Genomic DNA, 15,527 nt, shown 5'->3' on the forward strand with positions numbered 1-15,527 from the left:
AAAAAAATTAGCCAGGCATTGTGGTGTGCGCCTGTAATCCCAGCTATTCGGTAGGCTGAGGTAAGAGAATCACTTGAGCCTGGGAAATGGGGGTTGCAGTAAGCGAGGTCATGCCACTGCACTTCAGCCTAGGCAACAGAGTGAGGCTGTTTCAAAAAAAGAAGAAAAAAAATGCAAATGGGTTGATGGCAGAGGGGGATTTATATGGAGAAAGCTTAAAAATTGCAAAATCACTCAAGTCTTCCCTTGGTGAAGTAAGATGACCTCTCTTCTCTGAGGAACTAAGGCTATTATTTCAGAATCTCATTTCTAGTTCTCGGTTTAAACCCACCTCAGGGTGGTTAGGGGAACAATGAAAGAATAAAAGTCAAGATTAATCATCAGCATTTTTACAGCCTGTAGATTTTTGTGAATATCTATGAAAAGCTCTCACATTATCCCTCTAAGCATCTAAATTTCTTTCAAAGTTAAGGCTTGAGCTGACCAGGTCCTCTTAAACAATAAACTTTGGTAATTGCACTACTCTCTAATTGCCTCTCTTGTCCAAAATAGATTTCTAGGAATTAAACATTGTTTTTTTAAGAAGCCGCCTTTGGTACAGATTGCTGTCTTTTAGATAGCACTTTGGCAGTGAAATAAAGAAAGTTTTAAGAGATCAAGTGGTTTTATCCAATTCATCTCCATTAGTGAAAGCTATTGAGAGTACATTGTGGTTCTTTATTCCACCACTGAAAACTGATGCTCCTAGCTGGTATTATTCTTTTTTTGTCTCAGTGGTGAACTGGGACTCCAGCATAAAGCAGATAATTGCGTGTTGTTGACTTTTGCCTGATTATAGAACCATGACACCGCAGCACTCAAGATTGAAACTCCTTGCCTTGTGGAAGGAAACTGGAGATCAATTATTATCCTCATCCAAGATAAGAGAAAGGCATGTCCTATATATTTTCCCATTGTTTGGGGTTGATCTCAGAATATATTCAGCCTTTATCCCTTCTTCAAATTAAGCTTTCACGAAATGGCTAAAATAGGCCTTTTAAATTTCTTTTCTACTCAGGAAGCATATTATGTTTCTCATTTACTAAGTACAGAAAGCGTTACTTTATAGTGATTCCTGAATTACGTGTGGGCAGGAGGTTGTTTGTGGAGTTAATCCTTGTTCTCATTCCAGGAAGCTGGATTTCAGCAAAAGAGTTGGAATCTGGAGAAAGCTCATCCTTTTCAATTTCATCAGAGGAACTACTGACCATACCATGTGGTGGGATTTCACATGGAAAGTGATTCTGGTAGGCTGGGCTCAGTGTTTCACACCTGCTAATATAATCTCAACACTTTGGAAGTCCGAAGCGGGTGGACCGCTTGAGCCCAGGAGTTCAAGGCCAGCCTGGGCAATGCAGTGAGACCCTGTCTCTATAAAAAAAGACAAAAATCTGCCTGGTGTGGTGGCACACGCCTGTAGTCTCCCAGCTACGTAGGAGGATCACTTGAGCCTGGGAGGCAGAGGCTGCAGTGACTCAAGATCATGCCACTGCACTCCAGTCTGGATGGCAGAGTGAGACTCTGTCTCAAAAAATAAAAATAAACAAAGATATTCTGTTGGGAAATTGTCTTACATGTCTTGAGTTTTGCTTTCCCTACAAATGTTTAGACCTCAGTCCTCTAGTGCCCTTGCTGTCTGCAATTCTGCACCAAGCCCTCATGTCACTGAACCCATTCTAAGTCACAGGGACTAAGAAAATCATTCCAGATTTCCCATCCGGGCTGAGACCTGGGCCAGGTACTCAGGCACTGAGGTCTTCAGGAAGAGCCAACACTGAGGCCAACACCAGAAATGTTATGAGGTGCTCTGGTTGGAACGTAGGCCTGAGAGGGATGGGTTAACTCTGCCTGAGTGGGGATGGAGGGCTACAGGTTATTTAAGGCCCTGGATTGATTCTTGGAAGGTAAATGGTTATCTATTACCTGATTGATGTTTTTTTTTTTTTTTTTTTTTTTTTTTTTCGTTTTTTTTTTTTTTTTTTTTTTTTGAGACGGAGTTTCGCTCTTGTTACCCAGGCTGGAGTGCAATGGCGCGATCTCGGCTCACCGCAACCTCCGCCTCCTGGGTTCAGGCAATTCTCCTGCCTCAGCCTCCTGAGTAGCTGGGATTACAGGTACGCACCACCATGCCCAGCTAATTTTTTGTATTTTTAGTAGAGACGGGGTTTCACCATATTGACCAGGATGGTCTCGATCTCTTGACCTCGTGATCCACCCGCCTCGGCCTCCCAAAGTGCTGGGATTACAGGCTTGAGCCACCGCGCCCGGCCACCTGATTGATGTTTTAAGACACTGTTTCCATATTCCTGCCACTCTATTTTCACCCAGACTGTATAAGGTAACATGTTCTTAACAGGGTCCACGAGCCAGAATGAGACTTGATGTTGAATCTAAGCTTTGTATCTAACTCACTAAAGGTCCCTGCATAGGCAGGCTATTTAGCATCTCTATATAATTCAGGGGCTTTTCTCTTACACTAACTTTCTATGGTAGAGTGAAATCGACGTACTGTACACAAAGTAGCACACAGTAGGTGTCTGAAAATATCTCCTCTTAAAGCACAGAAGTGCACAGACCCAGCAGCATCTACCATTGACCGTCCGAGGCACTGGCCCGACAGAAAGGGTCTGACACCTTGCTTTTTCCTGCATGAAGCTCTCCAAGTGTGTGGATTGCAGCAAAGAAGAACCAGTGTGGCCAAACCACATAGTATTTAAATGAAGAAATCCACTTCAATTTTTGAAATGACACTCTACAGTTAATGTGTAACCATTTTTCTGAACAAAGACACAATCCTACAACTGCCAAACCTATATGAATTAATTTTTTTTTTTTGAATCAAGAGTTCACTCTTGTTGCCCAAGCTGGAGTGCAGTGGTGCAATCTTGGCTCACTGCAATGTCTGCCTCCCGGTTCAAGTAATTCTCCTGCCTCAGCCTCTCAAGTAGCTGGGATTACAGGCATGTGCCACCATGCCCAGCTACTTTTGTATTTTTAGTAGAGACAGGGTTTCTCCATGTTGGTCAGGCTAATCTCAAACTCCCGACCTCAGGTGATTGGCCCACCTCAGCCGCCCAAAGTGCTGGGATTACAGGCGTGAGCTACCGCGCCCAGCCATGAGTTAATATTTTAATTCAAGTTTTCTATTGAAGTATGGCATACATTTTGAAACATGTAATATGCAAATGTACTGCTCCATGAGTTTCACAGAGTGCACACACCTAAATCAAGAAACAGACTATTTGACCCACCTTACTTCTCTCTGCATGGACTGGCTTTGCCTGGTTTTGAACTTGATGTAAATGAAACCACACAGCATGTACCTGTTTGTGTCCTGCTTCTTTCACCCAACATTCCATGAGATTCATGTCTGATGAAACGTTTGGCTGTACAGCCTGGTGTGGCGGACCATGCCTGTAATCTCGGTGCTATGGGAGACAGAAGCGGGAGAATCACTTGAGCCCAGGAGTTGAAGAGCAACCTGGGCAACATAGCGAGACCCCATCTCTACAAAAAACAAAAAGTAAAAACATTAGCCAGGTATGGTGGCGCATGACTGTCAGCACCTGTAGTCCCAGCTACTCCAGAGGCTGAGGCGAGAGGGCTGTTTCAGCCCAGGAGTTGGAGCTACAATCATGCCACTGCATGCCAGCCTGAAGGACAGAGGGAGACCGTCTCAAAAAATAAAAATGAAGGCCGGGCTCGGTGGCTCATGCCTGTAATCCCACCACTTTGGGAGGCTGAGGCGGAAGGATCACTTGAGGTCAGGAATTCAAGGCAAGCCTGGCCAACATGGTGAAACCCCATCTCTACTAAAATTACAAAAATTAGCTGGGTGTGGTGGCATGCACCTATAATCCCAGCTACTTAGGAGGCTGAGGCCCGAGAATTGCTTGAATCTGGGAGGTAGAGGTTGCAGTGAGCAGAGATGGTGCCACTGCACTCCAGCCTGGGTGACAGAGTGAGACTATGTCAAAAGAAGAAAAGAAGGAGAGAAGGGGAGGAGGGGAGGGGAGGAGAGGAGAGGGGAAGAGAAGAAAAAAGAAAAGAAAGGAAGGAGGGACGCAGGGAGGGAGGGAAGGAAGGAGAAAGAAAAAGAACAAACGAGAATGAAGGAAGGAAAAGAAACGAAATGGAAAGGAAAGGAAAGGAAAAGAAAAGAAAAGAAAAATAAAGAAGTGTTGAGCTGTTTCAGGGTGGCTCGGTTTCTAATGAAATCAACGACGTCTTCTCTGCATCTCCTGGTGCGTATACTTTCTCATTGCCGTGAGTGCACGCCCACAGGTGGCATGACTAAGTCATAGGGTACATTTCAGCTTTAACAGATGTGGCCAGTTTTGAGAGGGCTTTTTAGCAGTTTACACTGCCACGCTCGGCATTTGAGGATATATACATTTATTTTGCCCCAAAATGCACCGAAATTTAGTATTACTCAAATTTCCATCTCTGTGTTTACCTTTTCAAAATACCTCTGTTATTCAATGCTGCCAAGCAAAGTCACTGGTTATCACTAGCTTTTAAAACTGTGGAAAATGGTGTCTCTGTTTTCCCAGCAGATTTCAGTCTTGAATGATGTTAAAAATAAAACAAAACAGCAATTTCTTCCAGCTTAGAGTGACATCTGCCTTCCACTGTCCTTTTCACATTTAAGAAACTCGAGATCTTGCTCTCAGCTCACTTATCATTAGATTTAACAGCTTCTTTAACTTGGGGTTGGACCCTGCTTCTAACTGCCTGTCCTAGTGAAAACACAGGCGACTTCTGAGAAAAAGAAAAATGGTATGTACTGGCCAAAAGAGAAGTTTCTTTGTTTTCTTTTGAGTGCAAATGCTACTTTTGTTTCTTGTTGTTGTCATGTGATCTAGGGAAGCTTTAATTTATTCCCTTTGATACAAGTGATTAAACTGCCCCTTTGGTAGTTTAAATTGTAATTGCTGAGTAAATACATATGTTTGTCAGAGTTTAAAGGTCAGACATCGCTCAGGAGGTCAGGCCTTTGTTTGGCCACAGAGCGGGTATTGTGAGCTGCTGAAATACTACCTTTGCTCCTCTCCCCCCTTCCTGGTGACCCCAGGCTGACTTCTGTCCATTGTAGATCAAAGGTAGGTAAAGGTTCGGTTCCACTGAGAAGTTGCTAACAGCATGGCTTTGGGGATTTGGCCCATCGAGTTGAATCAGGATACTATAGTAGTCACGTCACAGGATAGCCCCACTCCGACTGACTTTATACTGAACAGGGAGGTATTATACAGCTGAACTTGAAACGGCAGTCTCTCTTGCAAGTCTCAGAAAAAAAGTTAAGGTCATAGAATTTCTGTTTTAGTGTCCCTGCGTAATATCTCTTAAACCTTTTGGCATTTGCAGCCATGAGATTCTAATTTAGATGCTAGGAGAGCTGGCATAAACTTTTATGGCAATTGGCTATTTTTGCTTAATTTATCCAGATTTCATGAAGTTCCACAAAAGCGCCTGGCACTCTACTGTGTGAATGAGCTTGGGAGCTGTGGGGCTATAGGGAGAGGCAGTAATTGCAAAACAATTGTAATGACGAGGGCTACTGTATCTTTTTTTTTTTTTTGGAGACAGAGTCTCAGTGTCGCCCAGGCTGGAGTGCAGCTGCATGATCTCAGCTCACTGCAACCTCTAACTCCCAGGTTCAAGCGATTCTTGTGACTCAGCCTCCTGAGTAGCTGGAACTACAGGGGCACACCACCACGCCTGGCTAATTTTTATATTTTTCGTAGGGACTGAGTTTCACCACATTAGTCAGGCTGGTCTTGAACTCCTGACCTCAGGTTATCTGCCCGCCTCTGCCTCCCAAATTGCTGAGATTACAGGGGTGGGCCATCCCCGAGCTTAGTTACTATATCTCGAGGGCTCCTTGTGCCAGGTGCTGTGTCGGTTCCTGAATGTCAGGTCTACTTTCTGCCCCATCACAGCACCCAGGCTGGGATTCCAGATGTGCTTGTCCTTCCCCTCTCAGCTGGGCACTCTGCTCACTGTTGCCAATCTTGAAAGGCTGACATTTTCTCTCCTTTGTCTTTTCTAACTTGAGGGTCAGCAAGTGTCCTCAGGAGTTGTGATGGTGGTGTTAGGGTGATGCCCAAAGGGAGATTACAGCGTCCAACTGACTTGTCTCTGTGTGGGGATTCATCCTCCAGGGACAACCTTACAACACTTTGACTTTTCTAAGGTTGTCAGGGGGATTTCCTAATACGCTCTGTTCAAACTAAGCTTGCACATTGACGTTAGTGATTTTTAAAAATTTTTTAAGTTCTGGGGTACACATGTAGGATGTGCACATTTGTTACATAAACGTGTGCCATGTGGTTTCCTGCACAGATCATCCCATCACCTGAGTATGAAGCCCAGCATGTAGTAACCCTTTTCCCTAACGTTTTCCCCGCCCACTGCCCCTGGATAGGATCCAGTGTGTGTTGTTCCCCTCCCTGTGTCCGTGTTTTCTCACTGTTCAGCTCCCACTTATACATGAGAACATGTGGTGTTTGTTTTTCTGTTCCTGCATTAGTTTGCTGAGCATAATGGCTTCTAGCTTCATCCATGTCCCTGTAAAGGATATTATCTCATTCCTTCAATGGCTGCATAGTATTCCATTGTGTATATGTACCACATTGTCTTTATTCAGTCTATCATTGATGGGCATTTGGGTTGATTCCATGCCTTTGCTATTTTGAATAGTGCTGCAATGAACATATGCGTGCATGTATATTTATATTAGAATGATTTGTATTTCTTGGGGTATATACCCAAAAATGGATTGCTGGGTCAAATGGTGTGATTTTCCTTTTTACATTAAAAACTTTTATTTCATTCCTTTCTTGTTTGTGAGAATTCACACCTGTATGTGATTTTCACTACTTCTTGATGAGAAAGTGTTGAGTGTCTCACGGGGACGACATGCAGATTCTTACTGATATAAAACTGACATAAGCCTTCAGTTGGTATACACCTGATTGGACTTCCTATTGTTGGGCATGTCCTAAGCCATGTGATCAGAAAGTCTTTATCATGGTTTTATGGATGATACCATCAAGCACAACCGCCATTTAAAAATACAGGGTTTTTTCTGAAAGAGAAAAAATGAATCTGCTTTATTTGATCATCTGCAAACCAGTAACAGACCAAGTTCTAGGCACTGAACAATCAGCCAGTGACAAGGCTGACAAGGCTGCAGGGTTCACCTGGGAAGGGCAGTCAGCCGGGACCCACCTCCATTCTCCGCTAGCTTTGCCAGCCTGGTAGTGGCTCTCAACCTGAACGGCAGCAATTTAATAAAACAAATTGTCCTCCCACAGAACTTGAACCCAAATGTTGGCCCCAGATCAGCCACACAGCCAGAAATTTCAGGAGTGCTTGGGGGACACTTACATAGTCAATGGTCCTGCCCACCTGGGCTCTCATTTGAGGCCAGTTCCCTCCTAGCCCTCCCCTCTTCTTTCTGGCTTTAGGAACTGTCTTTTCTCTGCTCCTGATATTTTGGTTGAGACCAGAATATCTCTTCTCTGTTGTTCTTCCCAACATCCTATTTCAGAAAACAACACACTGCCTGTCCTTAGAGGCTTACTTGTGGCCTTTTTCTGCCAGTGCAGCAGACAGCTGTTATGTGCACACTGACTTCCCTTCTGTGAGAATTCCCTCCATCTCACTGCTTCAATAGAATGCATCCGGAGAAAACCCAAGGCAAAGTGATGAAGGTGCTGAGAGTCAGAAGTAGGGCTGGCAGGCACTGAAGTGGTGAGTCCCACAGGGATGATGGCAGGCACACCATCTGTGACAGATGCACAGTGTCCTCAAAGCTGCGTCGTGAGCTGCCCTGGGCTTCATGCTCACTTGGGCTTGATGGAAATCCTATTTTTCTTTCAATCTTATGAAACAGTTCAGAGAAATTCTAACAGGTTTTTTCCAAAAAAACTGTACATGTATTTTATGATCACGATTATTACTGTCATCATTATTATTATAGAGACAAGGTCTTGTTATATTGCCCAGGTGGTGTCCAACTCCTGGCCTCCATGCAATCCTCCCATCTCAGCCTCCTGAAGTGTTGGTATTACAGGCATGAGCCACTGTGCAAAATAATTACTGTTATTATTTTGCTTAGGCTGTATATTAGAGTTCTCTAGAGGGACAGAACTAATAGAATACACACACACATAAACGGGAGTTTATTAAGTATTAACTCACACGATCACAAGGTCCCCCAATAGGCTATCTGCAAGCTGAGGAGCAGGGAGAGCCAGTCCGAGTCCCAAAACTAAAGAACTTAGAATCCGATGTTCGAGGGCAGGAGGCATTTGGCACAGGAGAAAGATGTAGGCTGGGAGGCTAGGCCAGTCTCGCCTTTTCACGTTTTTCTTCCTGCTTTACATTTTAGCTGCACTGGCAGCTGATTAGACGGTGCCCACCCAGACTAAGGGTGGGTCTGCCTTTCCCAGCCAACTGACTCAAATGTTAATCTCCTTTGGCAACACCCTCACAGACACATGGAGGATCAATACTTTGCATACTTCAATCCAATCAAGTTGACAGTATTAACCGTGACCGGCTGGTTAAAGTTGGTTTCAGCTGTGGGTAGAACCTGTCACAGTACAGCTAGTGTGAGTAATGAATGGGTGAGGAATAACTAGGCTCACCTGAAGATGGTTCAAGTGGTGTTTACCATGCAGTACATCCCGAGTGACAGACATTAACATCGACTGAATACTTTCCAGGAAATATGCTTCTCCACTTAGACTCTAGGGGGCAAGCCCATTCAAACTCTCTTCATCACAGGGTATGTGAAGTGAAAAACAAAACATAGGTATGAAACAAAACATAGCTATAAACCAACACGTACGCTGAACATGATCAAACTTAAAAGGCAAACAAACTAGAAAAAAAGTAGACTTGCCACATATCTGCTGTTTAAAGACAGCCTTGATCAAAATATGCAAAAATGAAAATTCCAAAAGGAAAAAGATATATACATACTCGATAAACACAAAAAAATCGGTTGCAAAGAAAAGCAAATTAAAATGGCAGGTCACCCTGGCCAACAACAATTGGGAGAAAATCAGAATGATAAAGCCCGCTGTTGGTGCAAACATTGAAGATGGCCTCTCCTGCCCTCTGCTGGTGGGAATTTAAACTACAATAGCATGGTAAGTCCTTTCTGGAGCTTGTTTGAAAATATCAATCCAAAGTCTTTAAAATGTTCACATCTTTTGACTTAGCGATTCCACTGCTATAGCTTTTATCAGTGGAATAATTACAGCTATGTAGAAAGAGGCACACATTTCATTGCGTTTTTATACAATACATGGAAGAACTTTCTAAAACTAGCTTTCTTCTTGGAATGAAGAACAGTATCCCAAATTATAGATATTAACATTTACTGAGCACTTTCCATATGCCAGGTGCTTTTCTAAGAGCTTTCCCTGTATTCTCATTCCTGGAGGTGCCCACAGAATACCTGGGGACCAAGGGTCAGTGACACAGCACGATGAGAGAACAGGGTAGTATTACTCTGGCCTCAGAGTTGTAAGTAACAAAAAATTCAAAATTAATTTGGAAAAAAAGGGAAAATTTAACAATCTGTAAAGTCTCAGCAATGGATAATAACGGCTAAGATTTATCGAGTTTTCTATGGGCTGCTCTAAGAAATTTGCATGTCTTAATACTTTTAATCTTTACCCAATCCTGTGAGGTGGGTATTATACTTAACCCCATTTTGCAACTGAGGAAACTAAGGCAAAGAGTGGATAAGACCCTTGCTGAAGGTTGAATGAGCCAGTAATGACAGAACCGGCAATGCCAGCCAGGGAGGCAGCTTGCTCCAGAGTGCAGTGCCTTAATAGGGTTAACTAAGGGTTGGCTAGATCTGGCAGGTGGCACAGTGCTACCAAGACTTCTTAGCTTGCCTCTCAGCGCTTCCTTCCCACGTGGGCTCCCGTTTCCAGAATAGCAGCCCCAAGCCCAAACCGACGTCAGAGCTCACTCTGTCAAAGCAACCGTGAACATATTCCCAGCCTAAGACCTGGAGAATGAGAGGTCTGTTTGGGTCTTGTGCCCTCCCCTAGGACAGGGTCAGTCTCTGGAAACCAAGCAGAGCCACTATAGAAAGCAACAGTGGCTTCTCAGAGGAAGGGTGGTAGGCAGACACATGTATGTCCGTACTGAAGAACAGTTAGCTGTGCTCAAGGACCAAAGTAAGCACGGGAAATGGAGTTCCTGCTGTGCTTGGTGTTTGCAAGGCACTGAGAGATACTAAGACATGGTGGTTTTCCCCAATCCACTGGGGGAAACACAGGCAAAAGGAAAACAGCTATAAAGCTTGGTGATTCTTTTTTCTTTTTTTTTTTGAGACGGAGTCTTGCTCTGTTGCCCAGGCTGCAGTGCAATGGCATGATCTCCGCTCACCACAACCTCTGTCTCCTGAGTTCAAGCAATTCTCCTGCCTCAGCCTCCAGAGTAGCTGGGATTACAGGTGCATGCCACCATGCCTGGCTAATTTTTTGTCTTTAGTAGAGATGGGGTTTCACCATGTTGGGTAGGCTCATCTTGAACTCCTGACCTTGTGATCCACCCACCTCAGTCTCCCAATTACAGGTGAGCGCCATCGTGCCCAGCCAAGCTTGGTAATTCTTGGAAGAGAGACATGAACCCAGGGACAAGGGAATACTGATCAAGGGGTGAACAAGTGCCAGATCTTGAAGACCCGGCAAGCCAAATTAAGGAGTAGTGACTCATAACTACCACTGTTTGAAGGCAAACTATATATGCCAGGCACTAAGCTAAACAATCTGTATACAACTCTCTTCACTCCAACACCCGATGTTTCACAGATGAGTAAACTGATACTTAGAACAATAAAATAACTTGCCCAAGGACTCACAGCGATGGTGGCAGAATTCAACAGTCTAGAAACACCTTGGATTTATCCACATTGCTAAGGGGAGGCCAGCAAAGCTCACAATGAAATTCATTTGTTTCCCACAAGTAATCCACATTGAAAATTTCTTAATTGGTAGCAAGTCTGGCATCACACATCTATCTATAATTAGGGTGCCACAGTACACACACTGAAGGGTTTCTTTTCTTTTTTTTGAGATGGAGTTTCACTCTTGTTGCCCAGGCTGGAGTACAATGGGGAGTTCTTGGCTCACTGCAAACTCCACCTCCTGGCTTCTAGTGATTCTCCTGCTTTAGCCTCCCAGGCAGCTGGGATTACAAGCACCCACCACCATGTCCGGTTAATTTTTTATTTATTTATTTTTTAATTTTTAGTAGAGATGGGGTTTCACGATGTTGGCTAGGTTGGTCTCGAACTCCTGATCTCCCACCTGCGTCAGCCTCTCAAAGTGCTGAGGTTACAGGCATGAGCCTCCGAACCCCGCCAAAGGGCTTCTCTAATGGACCTCAGAAACGAAGATATGGTCATTAAGTACTGGAATTTTTCCAACTTGCTTTTAAGTACCATCAATATGGTGTGCAAGTAGTGTCATTTAAAGTATCAGAGAAAAAAAACGCTGGAAGGATTTCAGATCCAATTTAAAAGGCCCTGGAACCACAAAAGGAGAAACTTGATCTGACCTGAACATACCATGTCTGGGAACCTGGGATAGCTGTGATGTCTTGGGAGTATTCAATTACCAGGGAGACCCTGAACTGACCCTTTTTCGAGGAGACAATCAACAGAAGATTGTATTTGATGGGACAAATTCACTTCCTGTTAACAAGGCTTCTAACCCTGTTCAAGAGAGAGAAAATGGGAGGGCAAAGACTCCAGTTGGTTTTGAAGAAATGAATCCAGTTTTTTAGGAGTCTTGAAAGAACAAGAAAGGAAAAAAAATAAAGCAAAAAGGAGGTATTGTTTAGAAAGGCCGTATGATCTACCAGCTGTTAAATCCTGTGCTCTGAAGGGAGAAGAAAGGCTGAAGAAACGATAAATCAGTAGAGATATGGCACTCTTTTCTTTCTTTTTTCAATTTTTCTTTTTTGGAGACGGACACTTGCTTTGTTGCCCAGGCTGGAGTGCAGTGGCCCGACCTCGGCTCACTGCAACCTCCACCTCCCAGGTTCAAACGATTCTCCTGCCTCAGCCTCCCGAGTAGCTGGAACTACAGGCGTCCACCACCATGCCCGGCTAATTTTTGTATTTTTAGTAGAGACGGGATTTCGCCATGTTGGCTAGGCTGGTCTCGAACGCTTGACCCCGTGATCCGACCGCCTCGGTCTCCCAAAGTGCTGGGATTATAGGCGTGAGCCACCACGCCCAGCCGGCATTCTTTTATTATTTTTTATTACATTCCTCTTACAAACACCCCAACACATAGAAGATATTAAACAGTGCCTAGTAATTCAAATTTTACTTCCTATGTAGCTCTCTGGCTCTCCGCCCCTGCACTCAACCCACCTGAAGTCACTCTCTCTGCTCACTCACACTCCGGCGGAATAAACTGCCCTTTATTCGGCACTTCCTCAGCCCCATGTATAGTGTTTCTATTGTGGCACTGTATTGAAGCTGCTTTCTCTACCAGATTCTTACGTCCGTCCTCCCCATTTTATCACATGCAGCTGCTCAGAAAATGTTGGCTACATTGATGCTTTCATACATTTATAAATACTGAGTTACCTTGTAGTATACCTCTGTGGTCGTCTTTGGACCAGGAGCTCCTCCCGCGCAAGGGCAATGTCTTACTCATCTTTACCTCCACCGCTAGCATGGTGCCTAACAGCGCAAATAGTAGATGCTCAGTAAACGTTTGCGTGGCTAAGCCACCATTTCTCAGCACAAGACTCAGTGGGAAAGGGTTGGGAGAGTAATCCGCGGGATAATTGACGGAGAAAACGTTGTGAACTCGTAACACACGGTTTGCGGGCGTGAGTAGTATGGAAAACGGCAGCTTGCTAGGAAAGTAGTTCCCTCGTTTCAGACGGAGACGATTTTTCACAAGTAGGGAGGAGGAGGAGGCGCCCAGGAACCACCACGTACAGGTGTTTCTCACCGAAACGCACAACAAATCTAGAGCCAAGTGTAATAAGGAAACGGGGCCCAAAAAGTTAACTGAATGCCCAGGGGCCCCCAAGTGGTCACTGCCAGGTTCTAGCATCCTTTCCAGCAGGCCCTTCTCCTCCTTTCAAGTCGTGCTGGGCGACTCCTGAAAAGCAAAAGTAGGAAAAAACTGGGAGCTGAGAGGGGGGGCCTGGACAGAGGGTACCTCTCCGGCTCTGGCACCCGGGAGCCTGCGAGAGCTTCGGCAACGCAGCGTCTCACGGTCGCGCATCGCGGCCCGGCACGCACCTATTGGCAGCGGTAATCCTGGTCCTCCTGGGCTTCCGTAGGTCGGAATAAACTTGGAACCTTTCGACTCGGAAAGCTCAGTGTTTTAGAATTCAAATCACACTTGCTGGTTTGAGAGCGGAATCCACGAGGCCGACTCCACCCTAACTGCTCGCTAACTAAAACAGCTAAGACAACACAGTCTCCAACACCAACGCCAGGAAGCCCAGCTCCGAGGCCGACTCCGGAAGTCCTTGTCGGACGTCACTTCCGTCGCATTTCAGGGCGGTACCAAGATGGAAGCTTCGCGGGCCCGGCAGCAGCTCCGGCGGCGATTCCTGCTCCTGCCGGACGCCGAGGCCCAGCTGGACCGCGAGGGTGAGGCCAGGCCGGGTGAGGCGCGCACCAAGCCGCCCTGAGGTTCTCAGAGGCGAGGCGCCGGAAAACGACCGGCCTCTCGCGGCCCCGGCCCAGTCTGGAGGGACCGAGTTTCGGCTTTGCAAGTCGATTATTTAAATGTTTGGAAAGATCCTTAGAATCGCGTAGTGCTGTGCATTTTCATCTCAGCTGCGCTTCAGAATTCTGTGGAGAGCTGATTTGACACCTGTTTGGAAATATCGATTAAAATTAAAAATACCCACCCCTTCTAATTTTAAGAATTTACCAGAGACATAACTGTACCACAGTGTACAAAGATGTGCTCAGTGCGAATGACTAGAAATAGCTATCTTGCCCGTCAGCAGAAAGCTGGTTAAGTAAATTTGGATAAATCTATACATGACACGCCAGGCAGACTTGTATGTACCAGTGGGGATGATTTTCAAAGGGAGGTGCAGAACAGTATATCGCATGTCGCCATTTGGGTACAAAAAGGTAACCTGTGATGTATGTTCACCTGTAGATGCATAACATATGGAAGAATTCAGTAGAAATTGTAAGTGGTGGTTGCTTCTAGGCATTAAATCTGAGGTTAAGATTGGGAGACAGATATTTCAGTTTGGATATTTTTATCCTGAATGTTTAAAAACCATGTCCATTTATTACCTTTTCAAAATAAACATGAATAATATCATGTCCAGGCATGACAATGTATATGTGTTGAGGATATTCCAGAATATCATGAACATGCTCCCCAGGGTTTCTGATGGTCATTTAAAGGCCCAAAACCTCATCTACAGACCAGTGATTCACACATGAACATAGAGAGAGGGCATGTCAGAATCCCCTGAAAATTTTCTAGTAATCACCCGTCTGACCCAACCCCCATCCACCCATTTTTTTTTTTTTTTTTTTTTTTTTTTTTTTTTTTTTTTTTTTTTTTTTTGCTGGAGTGCAATGGCGCAATCTCCGCTCACCGCAACCTCCGCCTCCTGTCTTCTGGTATTCAAGCGATTCTCCTGCCTCAGCCTCCCGAGGAGCTGGGATTACAGGTACCTATCACCCTGCACAGCTAATTTTTTGTATTTTTTAAAGAGACGGGGTTTCGCCATGTTGGCCAGGATGGTTTCGAACCCCTGACCTCAGGTAATCCATCCGCTTCGGCTTCCCAAAATGCTGGGATTACAGGCGTGAGCCACGACGGCGCCTGGCTTCATCCACCCATTCTTTCCTCATTCACCCGTTCTTTCAGATTGGGTTCCAGATGGGGAAAAATGACTTGTCCATCACCTGTCTAGATAGTGCTGTGCTAGAACTAGAACTCTGTTGTGCCATTTCCACTTTTGAGCTGTATTTAAAGTAATTAAAATATTTACTTATAGGCTGGGCGTGGTGTCTCACGCCTGTAATCCCAGCACTTCGGGAGGCCGAGGCGGGTGGATCACGAGGTCAGGAGTTCCAGACTAGCCTAGCTAACATGGTGAAACTCCGTCTGTACTAAAAGTACAAAAATTAGCCGGGCGTGGTGGCGGGCATCTGTAATTCCAGCTACTTGGGAGGCTGAGGCAGGAGAATTGCTTGAACCTGGGAGGTGGAGGTTGCAGTGAGCCGAGATTGCGCCGTTGCACCCCAGCCTAGGTGACAGAGCGAGACTCCGACTCAAAAAAAAAAAAAAAAATTGTAAAAGTGTTTTTGGAAGATCACAAGTCCATTTCATGCGCTAACATTTGCCTTTGGTGTTTTTCCTAATTAACAAGACTAATTACCTTCCTAGAAGAAATGTGAAACATATGACAATTCTTACATTTCCAGGTGGCATTTCAGAAAG

General features: G+C 44.9%; 1 protein-coding gene and 1 long non-coding RNA gene across 5 annotated transcripts in view; one reads left to right on the forward strand and one right to left on the reverse strand.

The window, feature by feature from the left end:
- The window catches only part of LOC108311652, a 15,007-nt gene extending 1,434 nt beyond the window's left edge, over nt 1-13,573 (reverse strand). Inside the window, exon 1 of the long non-coding RNA XR_001828316.2 lies at nt 13,343-13,573. This is a non-coding gene — a long non-coding RNA (uncharacterized LOC108311652). The remainder of the gene's footprint in view (nt 1-13,342) is intronic.
- TMEM128 (transmembrane protein 128) overlaps nt 13,565-15,527 on the forward strand; it is a 28,178-nt gene continuing 26,215 nt past the window's right edge. For 3 of the 4 annotated variants that reach the window (XM_017539164.2, XM_037742229.1, XM_017539163.2), the window contains exon 1: nt 13,565-13,714. In XM_017539164.2, the coding sequence (XP_017394653.1) occupies nt 13,618-13,714 (97 nt within the window). In that variant the 5' untranslated portion in view covers nt 13,565-13,617. The remainder of the gene's footprint in view (nt 13,715-15,527) is intronic. The other variant, XM_017539165.2, reaches the window with a different exon arrangement.

Source organism: Cebus imitator, unplaced genomic scaffold, assembly GCF_001604975.1.
Source record: "Cebus imitator isolate Cc_AM_T3 unplaced genomic scaffold, Cebus_imitator-1.0 Scaffold117, whole genome shotgun sequence".
NCBI lineage: Eukaryota > Metazoa > Chordata > Mammalia > Primates > Cebidae > Cebus > Cebus imitator.